Genomic DNA, 14,076 nt, shown 5'->3' on the forward strand with positions numbered 1-14,076 from the left:
AAAACAAGAAACCAGAGTGAAAACTGAGTACTCTCTTTCAGCGTGCGTCACTGCCGAGCCCCCTTTGGTGCCCGGCAATGACGATTTGCAATGCCTGGAGATGGCATAGGAAAGGAGCGGTGTACAATTAGTGTACACCTCTCCCTCCCAATGCAGCCTCAATGAGCTGCACTGCGGTATTGCCGGGCGCCAGAGGCGCCCCGGCAATGCCGCGCTGCAGCATATTTAATTATTTGGCATGGGGCGGTGTACTTTGAATGTATGTGTACTTGTTTGTTTGTTGTACACCGCTCCTTTCCTATGCCACCTCCAGGCATTGCAAATCGTCATTGCCGGGCACCGAAGGGGGCTTGGCAGTGACGCACGCTGAAAGAGAGTACTCAGTTTTCACTCTGGTTTCTTGTTTGTTTGTTTGTTTGTTTTCTTTCTTGGTTGTCCGGGCGATATCTCAGCCATCCTTTGAGCTAGGAAGCTGAAATTTTGGCACAATAGTGAGAAAGTCCTTTGTCAAAAACGGTATTTTTTTTTTTTGATTAATCAATAAATTAAGGAGTTATTTAATTATTAGCGATTAATTAAGTTCTTATTTAATTAATTAAATTTCCTTTCTCTTCTGACCATTAACTCAGGCACCTTTTGAGTTAGGAAGCTGATATTTGGACATGCCAATGACCAGGTGATTTGGCTGCAAATGATATTTGATTTATTAATTAATCAATTAATCGATTAATTATTTAATTATTCGATTAATGACAAAAAATTTTTTTTTTTTTAAAGTTACAGATTCTGATGAAATAGTGGTAGTTTATGTGTTCTCTGACCAAATTGATTAATAATTTAATTTTTTTATGATTATTATTTATTTATATTCATTATTAATCATTTATTTATTTTCTTTCTCATTTGGCCAATATCTCAGGCACCTTTTGAGCTGGGAAGCTAATATTTGGACATGAGTGACCAAGTGATGTGGCTATCAAGGATATTTTTGATTTATTGATTAATCATTTCATCTATTAATTATTTATTGATTAATCGATTAATTATTTATTGAGTAATCAATGAATTTTTTATAAATGACTTATTTAATTAAATTTCTAAAAGATACATCTTCGGATGAAGCACCAGTGGTTTAGTTATGCGATTAGCCAATTGATTATGAAAATATTTTGTGATAATCTTTTATTGATTTTAATTATACAATTAATCAATCAATTAGTGTACACCTCTCCCTCCCAATGCAGCCTCAATGAGCTGCACTGCGGTATTGCCGGGCGCCGGAGGCGCCCCGGCAATGCCGCGCTGCAGCATATTTAATTATTTGGCATGGGGCGGTGTACTTTGAATGTATGTGTACTTGTTGTACACCGCACCTTTCCTATGCCATCTCCAGGCATTGCAAATCGTCATTGCTGGGCACCGAAGGGGGCTCGGCAGTGACGCACGCTGAAAGAGAGTACTCAGTTTTCACTCTGGTTGTTTTCTTGTTTTCTTTCTTTCTTGGTTGTCCGGACGATATCTCAGCCATCCTTTGAGCTAGGAAGCTGAAATTTCGGCACAGTAGTGAGCAAGTCCTTTGTCAAATACGGTATTTTTTGTTTTTTGAATAATCAATTAATTGAGGAGTTATTTAATTATTAGCGTTTAATTAAGTACTTATTTAATTAATTAAATTTCATTTATCTTCTGACCATTATTAACTCAGGCACCTTTTGAGTTAGGAAGCTGATATTTGGACATGCCAATGACCAGGTGATTTGGCTGCAAAGGATATTTTTGATTTATTAATTAATCAATTAATCGATTAATTATTTAATTATTCGATTAATGACAAAAAAATTTTTTTTTTTTAAGTTACAGATTCTGATGAAATAGTGGTAGTTTATGTGTTCTCTGACCAAATTGATTAATAATTTAATTTTTTTATGATTATTATTTATTTATTTTCATTATTAATCATTTATTTATTTTCTTTCTCATTTGGCCAATATCTCAGGCACCTTTTGAGCTGGGAAGCTAATATTTGGACATGAGTGACCAAGTGATGTGGCTATCAAGGATATTTTTGATTTATTGATTAATCATTTCATCTATTAAGTATTTATTGATTAATCGATTAATTATTTATTGAGTAATCAATTAATTATTTAATTTTTTATAAATGACTTATTTAATTAAATTTCTAAAAGATACATCTTCGGATGAAGCACTACTGGTTTAGTTATGCGATTAGCCAATTGATTATGAAAATATTTTGTGATAATCTTTTATTGATTTTAATTATACAATTAATCAATCAATTAGTGTACACCTCTCCCTCCCAATGCAGCCTCAATGAGCTGCACTGCGGTATTGCCGGGCGCCGGAGGCGCCCCGGCAATGCCGCGCTGCAGCATATTTAATTATTTGGCATGGGGCGGTGTACTTTGAATGTATTTGTACTTGTTGTACACCGCTCCTTTCCTATGCCATCTCCAGGCATTGCAAATCGTCATTGCCGGGCACCAAAGGGGGCTCGGCAGTGACGCACGCTGAAAGAGAGTACTCAGTTTTCACTCTGGTTTCTTGTTTTCTTTCTTGGTTGTCCGGACGATATCTCAGCCATCCTTTGAGCTAGGAAGCTGAAATTTCGGCACAGTAGTGAGCAAGTCCTTTGTCAAATACGGTATTTTTTGTTTTTTGAATAATCAATTAATTGAGGAGTTATTTAATTATTAGCGTTTAATTAAGTACTTATTTAATTAATTAAATTTCATTTATCTTCTGACCATTATTAACTCAGGCACCTTTTGAGTTAGGAAGCTGATATTTGGACATGCCAATGACCAGGTGATTTGGCTGCAAAGGATATTTTTGATTTATTAATTAATCAATTAATCGATTAATTATTTAATTATTCGATTAATGACAAAAAAAATTTTTTTTTTTAAGTTACAGATTCTGATGAAATAGTGGTAGTTTATGTGTTCTCTGACCAAATTGATTAATAATTTAATTTTTTTATGATTATTATTTATTTATTTTCATTATTAATCATTTATTTATTTTCTTTCTCATTTGGCCAATATCTCAGGCACCTTTTGAGCTGGGAAGCTAATATTTGGACATGAGTGACCAAGTGATGTGGCTATCAAGGATATTTTTGATTTATTGATTAATCATTTCATCTATTAAGTATTTATTGATTAATCGATTAATTTTTTATTGAGTAATCAATTAATTATTTAATTTTTTATAAATGACTTATTTAATTAAATTTCTAAAAGATACATCTTCGGATGAAGCACTACTGGTTTAGTTATGCGATTAGCCAATTGATTATGAAAATATTTTGTGATAATCTTTTATTGATTTTAATTATACAATTAATCAATCAATTAGTGTACACCTCTCCCTCCCAATGCAGCCTCAATGAGCTGCACTGCGGTATTGCCGGGCGCCGGAGGCGCCCCGGCAATGCCGCGCTGCAGCATATTTAATTATTTGGCATGGGGCGGTGTACTTTGAATGTATTTGTACTTGTTTGTTTTCTTTCTTGGTTGTCCGGGCGATATCTCAGCCATCCTTTGAGCTAGGAAGCTGAAATTTTGGCACAATAGTGAGCAAGTCCTTTCTCAAAAACGGTATTTTTTTTTTTTGATTAATCAATAAAATTGAGGAGTTATTTAATTATTAGCGATTAATTAAGTACTTATTTAATTAATCAAATTTCCTTTCTCTTCTGACCATTAACTCAGGCACCTTTTGAGTTAGGAATCTGATATTTGGACATGCCAATGACCAGGTGATTTGGCTGCAAAGGATATTTTTGATTTATTAATTAATCAATTAATCGATTAATTATTTAATTATTCGATTAATGACCAAAAATTTTTTTTTTTTTAAGTTACAGATTCTGATGAAATAGTGGTAGTTTATGTGTTCTCTGACCAAATTGATTAATAATTTAATTTTTTTATGATTATTATTTATTTATTTTCATTATTAATCATTTATTTATTTTCTTTCTCATTTGGCCAATATCTCAGGCACCTTTTGAGCTGGGAAGCTAATATTTGGACATGAGTGACCAAGTGATGTGGCTATCAAGGATATTTTTGATTTATTGATTAATCATTTCATCTATTAATTATTTATTGATTAATCGATTAATTATTTATGGAGTAATCAATTAATTATTTTTTTTTTTATAAATGACTTATTCAATTAAATTTCTAAAAGATACATCTTCGGATGAAGCACTAGTGGTTTAGTTATGCGATTAGCCAATTGATTATGAAAATATTTTGTGAAAATCTTTTATTGATTTTAATTATACAATTAATCAATCAATTAGTGTACACCTCTCCCTCCCAATGCAGCCTCAATGAGCTGCACTGCGGTATTGCCGGGCGCCGGAGGCGCCCCGACAATGCCGCTCTGTAGGATATTTAATTTTTTGGCATGGGGGCGGTGTACTTTGAATGTATGTGTACTTGTTTTCTTTCTTTCTTGTTTGTTTGTCCGGACGATATCTCAGCCATCCTTTGAGCTAGGAAGCTGAAATTTCGGCACAAGAGTGAGCAAGTCCTTTACTCAAAAACGGTATTTTTTTTTGTTTTGATTAATCAATAAATTGAGGAGTTATTTAATTATTAGCGATTAATTAAGTACTTATTTAATTAATCAAATTTCCTTTCTCTTCTGACCATTAACTCAGGCACCTTTTGAGTTAGGAAGCTGATATTTGGACATGCCAATGACCAGGTGATTTGGCTGCAAAGGATATTTTTGATTTATTAATTAATCAATTAATCGATTAATTATTTAATTATTCGATTAATGACAAAAAAAAATTTTTTTCTAAAGTTACAGATTCTGATGAAATAGTGGTAGTTTATGTGTTGTCTGACCAAATTGATTAATAATTTAATTTTTTTATGATTATTATTTATTTATTTTCATTATTAATCATTTATTTATTTTCTTTCTCATTTGGCCAATATCTCAGGCACCTTTTGAGCTGGGAAGCTAATATTTGGACATGAGTGACCAAGTGATGTGGCTATCAAGGATATTTTTTATTTATTGATTAATCATTTCATCTATTAATTATTTATTGATTAATCAATTAATTATTTAATTTTTTATAAATGACTTATTTAATTAAATTTCTAAAAGATACATCTTCGGATGAAGCACTAGTGGTTTAGTTATGCGATTAGCCAATTGATTATGAAAATATTTTGTGATAATCTTTTATTGATTTTAATTATACAATTAATCAATCAATTAGTGTACACCTCTCCCTCCCAATGCAGCCTCAATGAGCTGCACTGCGGTATTGCCGGGCGCCGGAGGCGCCCCGGCAATGGCGCGCTGCAGCATATTTAATTATTTGGCATGGGGCGGTGTACTTTGAATGTATGTGTACTTGTTTGTTTGTTTGTTTGTCTGGGCGATATCTCAGCCATCCTTTGAGCTAGGAAGCTAAAATTTCGGCATAATAGTGAGCAAGTCCTTTGTCAAAAAAGGTATTTTTTGTTTTTTGATTAATCAATTAATTGATGAGTTATTTAATTATTAGCGATTAATTAAGTACTTATTTAATTAATTAAATTTCATTTCTCTTCTGACCATTAACTCAGGCACCTTTTGAGTTAGGAAGCTAATATTTGGACATGCCAATGACCAGGTGATTTGGCTGCAAATGCTATTTTTGATTTATTAATTAATCAATTCATCGATTAATTATTTAATTATTCGATTAATGACAAAAACTTTTTTTTTTTTTAAGTTACAGATTCTGATGAAATGGTGATGGTTTATGTGTTCTCTGACCGAATTGATTAATAATTTAATTTTTTTATGATTATTATTTATTTATTTTCATTAAAAATCATTTCTTTGTCCTCTTTCTCATTTGGCCAATATCTCAGGCACCTTTTGAGCTCAGAAGCTAATATTTGGACATGAGTGACCAAGTGATGTGGCTATCAAGGATATTTTTGATTTATTGATTAATCAATTAATCAATGTATCGATTAATTATTTAATTATTCGATTAATTACTAAAAAAATTTTTTTTTTTGCAGTTACAGATTCTGATGAAATGGTGGTGGTTTATGTGTTCTGTGACCGAATAGATTAATAATTTAATTTTTTTATGATTATTATTTATTTATTTTCATTATTAATTATTTATTTATTTTCTTTCTTATTTGGCCAATATCTCAGGCACCTTTTGAGCTGGGAAGCTAATATTTGGACATGACAGTGACCAAGTGATGTGGCTATCAAGGATATTTTAGATTTATTGATTAATCATTTAATCGATTAATTATTTATTGATTAATCAGTTAATTATTTAATTTTTCATTTATGACTTATTTAATTAAATTTCTAAAAGATACATCTTCGGATGAAGCACTAGTGGTTTAGTTATGCTATTAGCCAATTGATTATGAAAATATTTTGTGATAATCTTTTATTGATTTTAATTATACAATTAATCAATCAATTAGTGTACACCTCTCCCTCCCAATGCAGCCTCAATGAGCTGCACTGCGGTATTGCCGGGCGCCAGAGGCGCCCCGGCAATGCCGCGCTGTAGGATATTTAATTATTTCGCATGTGGGCGGTGTACTTTGCATGTAGCTTTACTTGTCCTTTCTATTTCTATCCTGCCGCCCCACCTGTGCCCGAACCCACTCTCACAGATATCATTTTCATTTTTGTCACAATCTTGCTCTTTAAAAATGGCATTTGTGGTGGTAAATTGTTGCCATAGATGCATTGGCAGATGTGGCCTTGGCATGCAACGATGAGGTGTGGGTGTGTGCGTGGCAGGGTCATCGGCGCATGGTGTGCAGCACAGTGTGGAGTGAGGAGAACGGTGCCTGTAACCTCTTCACCTGCGGCTTTGATCGACAGGCACTGGGTTGGAATATCAACACCACAGCATTGATGCAGGAGAAGAAAGTGCAATGATTTCACCAGCGGGGTGGGGGGCTTTTCTTTCTCTCTTTCTCTCTGCACCTCTTTCTCTCTCTCTCTCTCTCTCTCTCTCTCTCTCTCTCTCTCTCTCTCTCTCCCTCTCTCTCTCTCTCTCTCTCTCTCTCCCTCTCTCCCCCTCTCTCTCTCTCTCCCTCTCTCTCCCCCCCGGCCCCAACCCCATCCCACCGACTTTGTCGTCCACTGCTTTCTTCCCCCTATATTTTTCCTAACGTCGCTTTCGTTCTTCCATCTCCGATGCTGCTCTGGCCCTACAAATGGAACATGCAAGTTTGTCTCGTAGTGTGAGTTTAATTTTGGTAAACAATATTGGAAGGGGGTAAAAGGGGCTTATGTTGGCTTTTCTAACTCCTGGTCTTTTTCTATCTTCCTCTCTTTTTTGCCAACTTGCATTATATTCCTACCCTTGGTTATATCCCACTGTCTTGTTTATTTTGTCCTCATTATTTTTTTACTTCCACTGCTCCTTTCTACCACCCCACTGCCACCACCTCCCCTTTCCCTTTTTTCTTTCTCTCTACTTGCTATTTCTCCATCAAGGACTATAGCTCGAATAATAATCTCCATCCACCCTTCGTGTGGACCACCACCTATGTTTTGGTTCTAATTAAGCCACAGACGCCGTTCGGTCGGATCACCACGAGCTGCAAGCTTGCTGTGGGTGACGCCATTGCATTTTGAAGATGAGCATCCCTTTATCTTCTGATGCTGCCAATCCGTATTGTAAAAACACAAAGCTGCCAGCCACAAGACGATTCCATCTGCACGCATGCGTTTCCCACATACATGAAATTGCTCGTTACTGACCCGTCGGACACTATTATTACTGCTACTCACCACTGCGACATGGATTGGTGCTGAAGGTTAAATGGATGGCCCTTTGCTTGCATCACACACCCACTATTTATAGTTCAATATTTGATGGTTGTTTGCGATCCTCCACGGTTATTCTTTTGTAGCTAAAAGTGAAACGACAGTCATTGTGTGTGCATTGAAAGAAAGCATGTTTAATACATTTAATCTCGAGTACAATGTCAAACACATTTTGCTGCTTTGTCAGTATTAAACCGCTTGTAACATCTTTCCAGTCAAGTTTTTCTTTTTGGTTCGGAGCTGCGTGGACAGCCATAAGCAAAAAGCGCTGCGTGCGTATAAATAAATAAAAACTTAGTGAAGACGGGTGTGTGCCCTTCATCCCTCTGTGTGTATCTCATGCAGAGAGGGTTGTGGCTGCACCCGAGCGCAGCAGTTTGGTGTTGATGGCAGAGCTGCATTTCAAAAGGCCGAGCACTTTGCACTCCCTGATTGTTGAACGGTGAGCAGCACGTGACGGTGCCTCGTGGGGTCGAAGCGCTGCGGTTAAACCGTTCTCTCTTAACAAAAACTATGACGGAAAACGAAGTTGGGTCTCACCGTCTGCATATTGCAGTCATCGTCCCCCACCACCTTCCTCATGGATCCGCAAAGGCAGGCACGTTATACTCGCAGTCCCAGCCAAAACGTCCGACCCGAGCTTTGCTTGCGAGGCCAGCAACACGAGTCTGCGCCCTCAATTTCCAATACGTCCCAGATGTCTGAAAAAGCAGCAACTACTGCCACTTTTAAACTAAGAGCCAAAAGCTTTCAGAGGGCAATCTTTCAAAGCACTCTGAAAGGAATGATTGGGCAATTTGGAGGCTTGTGCTGTTTAAATGTTTTTGTTTTTTTAAAGGACAAATTTGATCCATTGAAACGTTCCGCGCACACCCGAAATCCGTGTTTACACAAATTGTATAAGCACAAAATTGAGCGCACCGCACCCAAGACACCCAAGGGTCGTTGTCCGAAATGTTCCGCAAAGCTGACGCTTGAAGGCCCATTGTATTTTGTACACAAAAGGAATAATCGTACAGAAGGCCATAGCATATGTTTACATTAAACTACGATACAGTACTTTTAATGCTAATAAGGTAGATGAAATTGTTCTATACCATAAATAATCATTATTACTACTACAGGTGGCTTACTAGTTAAAGAACAGCCTTTACTTACCGGGGCACGGCGGGCACATAAGGCTCCCACGTCGAGTCCCACCCACAAGGACAAGTGAATTGATATAAATACAGTACATGACAAATTCATACGTAGAACGGAAAAGCCGAGTGAAAAAAAGAAAAGTCGCTCAGCTACAAGTACAACCCGGGTGCGAGGGTGCCACAGACAGTGCACTTTGTACAATTATACACTGACGAAGAACTTTAAGCCTTATAAACGGGGCAGTGAGCCGATGGCTTACTGCACAGGGAATAGACGTATGAAAATATCTTTTGTACACTTAAAAGGGATGCTTATATTACAATATCTGCACGAAGGATTGTGCACTCAGTTGGGATTTGCCGGTCGATTAAAATTGGTATCGTGGACGCAATTGCCCACCAACCCCTGCTTGGTGAAGGGATCGTTGGTGGGCGGAGACTAGGCAGATCACGTGCTGACGCTGAACTGGTCTTGCTCGATGGGCTTCTTGACCCAGTTCCCGAGGCTGGCCTTGTGGAAGGCGACGTTGAGCTGCTGCTTGGCTGCTTGATAATCTTCGGACGCGTGTTTGAAATGGCTGTACAAGTTGGGCCGAGAAACCATCTTGGTTGTACGCAGTGGCAGCTGGATAGGAGAGGTGGAGAAACGTGGGGCCAGAAATTAGAAATACATCATGATCATGCACTTGTCGTTGATCTAGTTCCTATGAACGCTTTCATTCCAGTGCAGAGGTAAGCTTTGAATGCAGGATGCAAATTGTGCAGGATGTGCACCACCACCACCACCACATTACTACCACTACTATACTTTAATGGAGCGAATTGTTCCTACCTTCTTGTGGGGGACCTGAAAAATATGCGGTCTCCAATCGCCACAATCTGCATCGACTCCACCCTACAACGGTGTCACTGAAATTATGTTTACTGTGAGTGAGAGTGACTTGTCTGGAACAACGTTTGTCTGTCCGTATGTATGTATGTATGTACGTATACACGTATTTATACAGAGCCTATAGAAAGTTTACACCCCCTTTCAAAATTTTCACCTTTTGTTGCCTTATAGCCTGGAATTAAATTGCATTAAATCAGACTTTTTCCACCTTTATTTACACATCATAACCCACAACTTCCAAGTGAAAAACAAATTCTACAAATTTCAGAAAATTAATTTCAAATGCAAAACTAGAATGTCTTGGTTGGACAAGTGTCCACCCCTCTTATAATAGCACCTTCAAAATCAATCCAATTACACCAATCACCTTCAAAATCACACACCAAGTTAATTGGCCTCCACCTGTGTTAAATTGTCGTGATTCTGATTATTTAGGAATAAAATCAGCTGTTCCTGTAGGTTTCCTCTGCTGGGTAGTGCATTTCACAGCAAGGACTCAACCATGAGCACCAAGGAGCTTTCAAAAGAACTCCGGGATAAGTTGTGGAAAAGCACAGATCAAGGGATGGGTATAAAATATTCCAAAGGCCTTGAATATCCCTTGGAGCACAGTCAAGACAATCATTAAAGTGGAAGGCGTATGCTACCACCAAGATGCTGCCTAGATCAGGCCGTCCCTCCAAACTGAATGATCAAGCAAGAGATAGACTGACTAGAGAGGCAGTGCGAGGTTGTAATGTGCGAGGTTGTAATGTGCGAGGTTGTAAAAAAACGGGGGGGGTGCTTAACTTCATTCTTTGTGTATATATATATATATATATATATATATATATATATATATATATATATATATATATATATATATATATATATATATATATATATATATATATATATATATATATATATCAGTTACTATGCGATCTATAGTTACTCGGAGGGTATGTACATGGCAGTGACGTCATTACGTGCGCTTATTGAAAGCTGGAGAACTGAAGATATTGGATATATGTGTATATATACATATATATATATACACAAAGAATTAAGTTAAGCACCCCTACACAAAGAATTAAGTTAAGCACCCCCTAATCCTGTCCTGAACCTGAACCCCCTCGAGCACGTTTGGGACATGTTGGGACGACAAATTGCGAAGATGGTCCCTCCAATAGCCAATCTGGATGAATTGGAACGTGCATTACATCGGGAATGGAACAACCTGCCACAGCAACGCATACGACGGCTTACAGGGTCTATGAGACGTAGGGTTGAGTCAGTGATCCGATCACGTGGGTCCTACACACGTTATTGACGCAAAGATCGCTAGAGGTCTTCTCAGAACAATGACTGAACGTTAGAAAACATAAACGTCATCCACACTGTCCGTGATGGACCTATAGCTCCATACTTAAATTGAGGTGAAAATATGCCTAAAATTCCCAAAAAATTTCACCTTAAATTATTCAGAATAAAATATTGAAAACGGCATGATTGTTATGTTTTTATGTGACCATAATATCACTTCTCCAGAAAATATAGCAATATCATGGGTATATTACACTGTTTTGACGACAACAAACTTGTAATGTGCGAGGTTGTAAAAAAACGGGGGGGGTGCTTAACTTAATTCTTTGTGTATATATATACACAAAGAATTAAGTTAAGCACCCCCCCCCCCGTTTTTTTACAACCTCGCACATTACAAGTTTGTTGTCGTCAAAACAGTGTAATATACCCATGATATTGCTATATTTTCTGGAGAAGTGATATTATGGTCACATAAAAACATAACAATCATGCCGTTTTCAATATTTTATTCTGAATAATTTAAGGTGAAATTTTTTGGGAATTTTAGGCATATTTTCACCTCAATTTAAGTATGGAGCTATAGGTCCATCACGGACAGTGTGGATGACGTTTATGTTTTCTAACGTACAGTCATTGTTCTGAGAAGACCTCTAGCGATCTTTGCGTCAATAACGTGTGTAGGACCCACGTGATCGGATCACTGACTCAACCAATCACTTTTTTTCACTTTGATCACTCAATTTCATCAATGGATAATTGCTAATGTCATACCAATCATTATTTGGTCTCACATACCTTAGAATATATGCCAATGTATACATATACACAAAGAATATATATTAGGGGGTGCTTACCTTAATTCGTTGTGTAGGGGTGCTTAACTTAATTCTTTGTGTATATATATATATATATATATATATATATATATATATATATATATATATATATATATATATATATATATATATATATATATATATATCAGTTACTATGCGATCTATAGTTACTCGAAGGGTATGTACATGGCAGTGACGTCATTACGTGCGCTTATTGAAAGCTGGAGAACTGAAGATATATTTGGATATATTTATATATATATATATATATATATATGTATATATATACATACATATACATGACGCTATAAATCACGTGGTGTGGGCGCCATCTTGGAAAAACCGAAAACGCTTTGCACTTCCATAATCTCACAAACAGCTCCATGTACAAAAATGAAAGGTGGCTCATGTTCTCCCGTGTGCTCTCCATGGGGAATAACATACGTTAATGATGATGTCATAGGTGTCTTCTTTATGACGTCATAAATCGACAAGTTGAACGCTTCATCTGATCAGTATGAAATTTCTTGAGCGTTATCTAGGGATAAATTGGTGGTGAAAAAAAAAGAAGTTGATGACGTCATCGGTCAAGAGCTTCGGCAGCCATTGTTTATGGCGAAGCCCGCAGGGCAATGCCGTCTGGAACAGCGTGTGTCTGTCTGTCCTGTGCATGTGTATATGGCCCTCACACACGTCCACCAATCAGAGGTACTGGTCACGTGACGGGAAGCAGCAGATCCAAGCGCCCAGCTGTGTCGTTGGGCTTTCGGTCATGTTAATTTTCTTCAAGGTGCCAGAAACAACTTGCCTTCTCTTCACGAAAGACACCATACGATCTTGACGTCCACCCTGTGCTGGCAGATGGGTCCTCCGGCTTAACGTCCATTCGACGGACGGCACACACATCGTTGCCTCGCCCTGCATGTGAAACACCAGGGTGGCAGTTTATAGCTGGGTCGGGATTCAAACCCAGACTAGACAGCTCAGACGAGTGCGTGTACCTCAAATCGATCCTCATAGGTGGTGTGCACTACTCAGTTAAATCTCAGTATTTTTCCCAGCTTAAACAGTGGTTGCAGTGTACGCTACCGGACAAGCACGTGATGAGTTGTGACTGGAATGGTACGGTTCCCTTAAGCACCCATTTCAACAGTATGAGTTATGATCTTCATTCAGGTCTTTACCTCCACCACCAAAGGTGGATGGAGGTTATGTTTTCTCCCCTGTCTGTTTGTCTCCGCTTGTTTGTTTGTGAACAAAATATCTCAAAAGGTTGTGGACGGATTCAGACGAAATTTGCCAGAGATGGAGCGTATGTGACAAGGACGAAATGATTAGATGTTGATGAAGATCCGGATTCGGCTACTAGAATTTTTAAAATGATTCTTCACCATTGGGAGATCGGGCCAAAAACGATACATAGTAGGATATCTCAAAAAGTTATGGACGGATTTGGACGAAACTTGGTGGACCGGTTGATTGTCTGACAAGGAGAAATATATTCGGTTTTGGTGAAGATCTGAATATGGATTCGGATATGAGAATTATTTAATTTTTAAGTGATTCTTCCCCATTAGGAGATTGGGCCAAAAACGATACATAGCAAAATATCTCAAATAGTTATGGATGGATTTGGACGAAACTTGTTGGACAGGTTGTGTGTGTGACAAGGAAGAATCTTCAATTTTGGTGAAGATCCGGATCCGGCTAGTAGAATTTTAAAAGTGATTCTTCACCATTGAGTGATATGGCCAACCAGGTGGAGGTATGCTCTCTACTGAGTGCCGTTCTAGTTACTAAAGCCAGGGAGTAATGCATTCACTCGTGTGTGTGTGTGTGTGTGTGTGTGTGTGTGTGTGTGTGTGTGTGTGTGTGTGTGTGTTCATGAACAAGATATCTGGAAAAGTTTTGAACGGATTTGGATGAAAGTTGGTGGGATGATTGCCCTTGGGATAAGGAAGAATTGGTTCGTTTTTGGTGAAGCTCAGGATATTATTCCCGATCCAGGAATTTTTTTTACCATTGGAAGATC

General features: G+C 37.5%; 2 protein-coding genes across 9 annotated transcripts in view; one reads left to right on the forward strand and one right to left on the reverse strand.

Moving 5' to 3' along the window:
• The window catches only part of WDR37 (WD repeat domain 37), a 238,826-nt gene extending 230,752 nt beyond the window's left edge, over positions 1-8,074 (forward strand). For all 5 annotated transcript variants that reach the window (XM_078782006.1, XM_078782007.1, XM_078782008.1 and 2 more), the window contains one exon: positions 6,829-8,074. In XM_078782006.1, the coding sequence (XP_078638132.1) occupies positions 6,829-6,969 (141 nt within the window). In that variant the 3' untranslated portion in view covers positions 6,970-8,074. The remainder of the gene's footprint in view (positions 1-6,828) is intronic.
• Positions 7,981-14,076, reverse strand: part of ADARB2 (adenosine deaminase RNA specific B2 (inactive)) — a 351,510-nt gene continuing 345,414 nt past the window's right edge. For all 4 annotated transcript variants that reach the window (XM_078782004.1, XM_078782005.1, XM_078782003.1 and 1 more), the window contains one exon: positions 7,981-9,633. In XM_078782004.1, the coding sequence (XP_078638130.1) occupies positions 9,457-9,633 (177 nt within the window). In that variant the 3' untranslated portion in view covers positions 7,981-9,456. The remainder of the gene's footprint in view (positions 9,634-14,076) is intronic.

Source organism: Myxine glutinosa, chromosome 7, assembly GCF_964187855.1.
Source record: "Myxine glutinosa chromosome 7, kmMyxGlut1.1, whole genome shotgun sequence".
NCBI lineage: Eukaryota > Metazoa > Chordata > Myxini > Myxiniformes > Myxinidae > Myxine > Myxine glutinosa.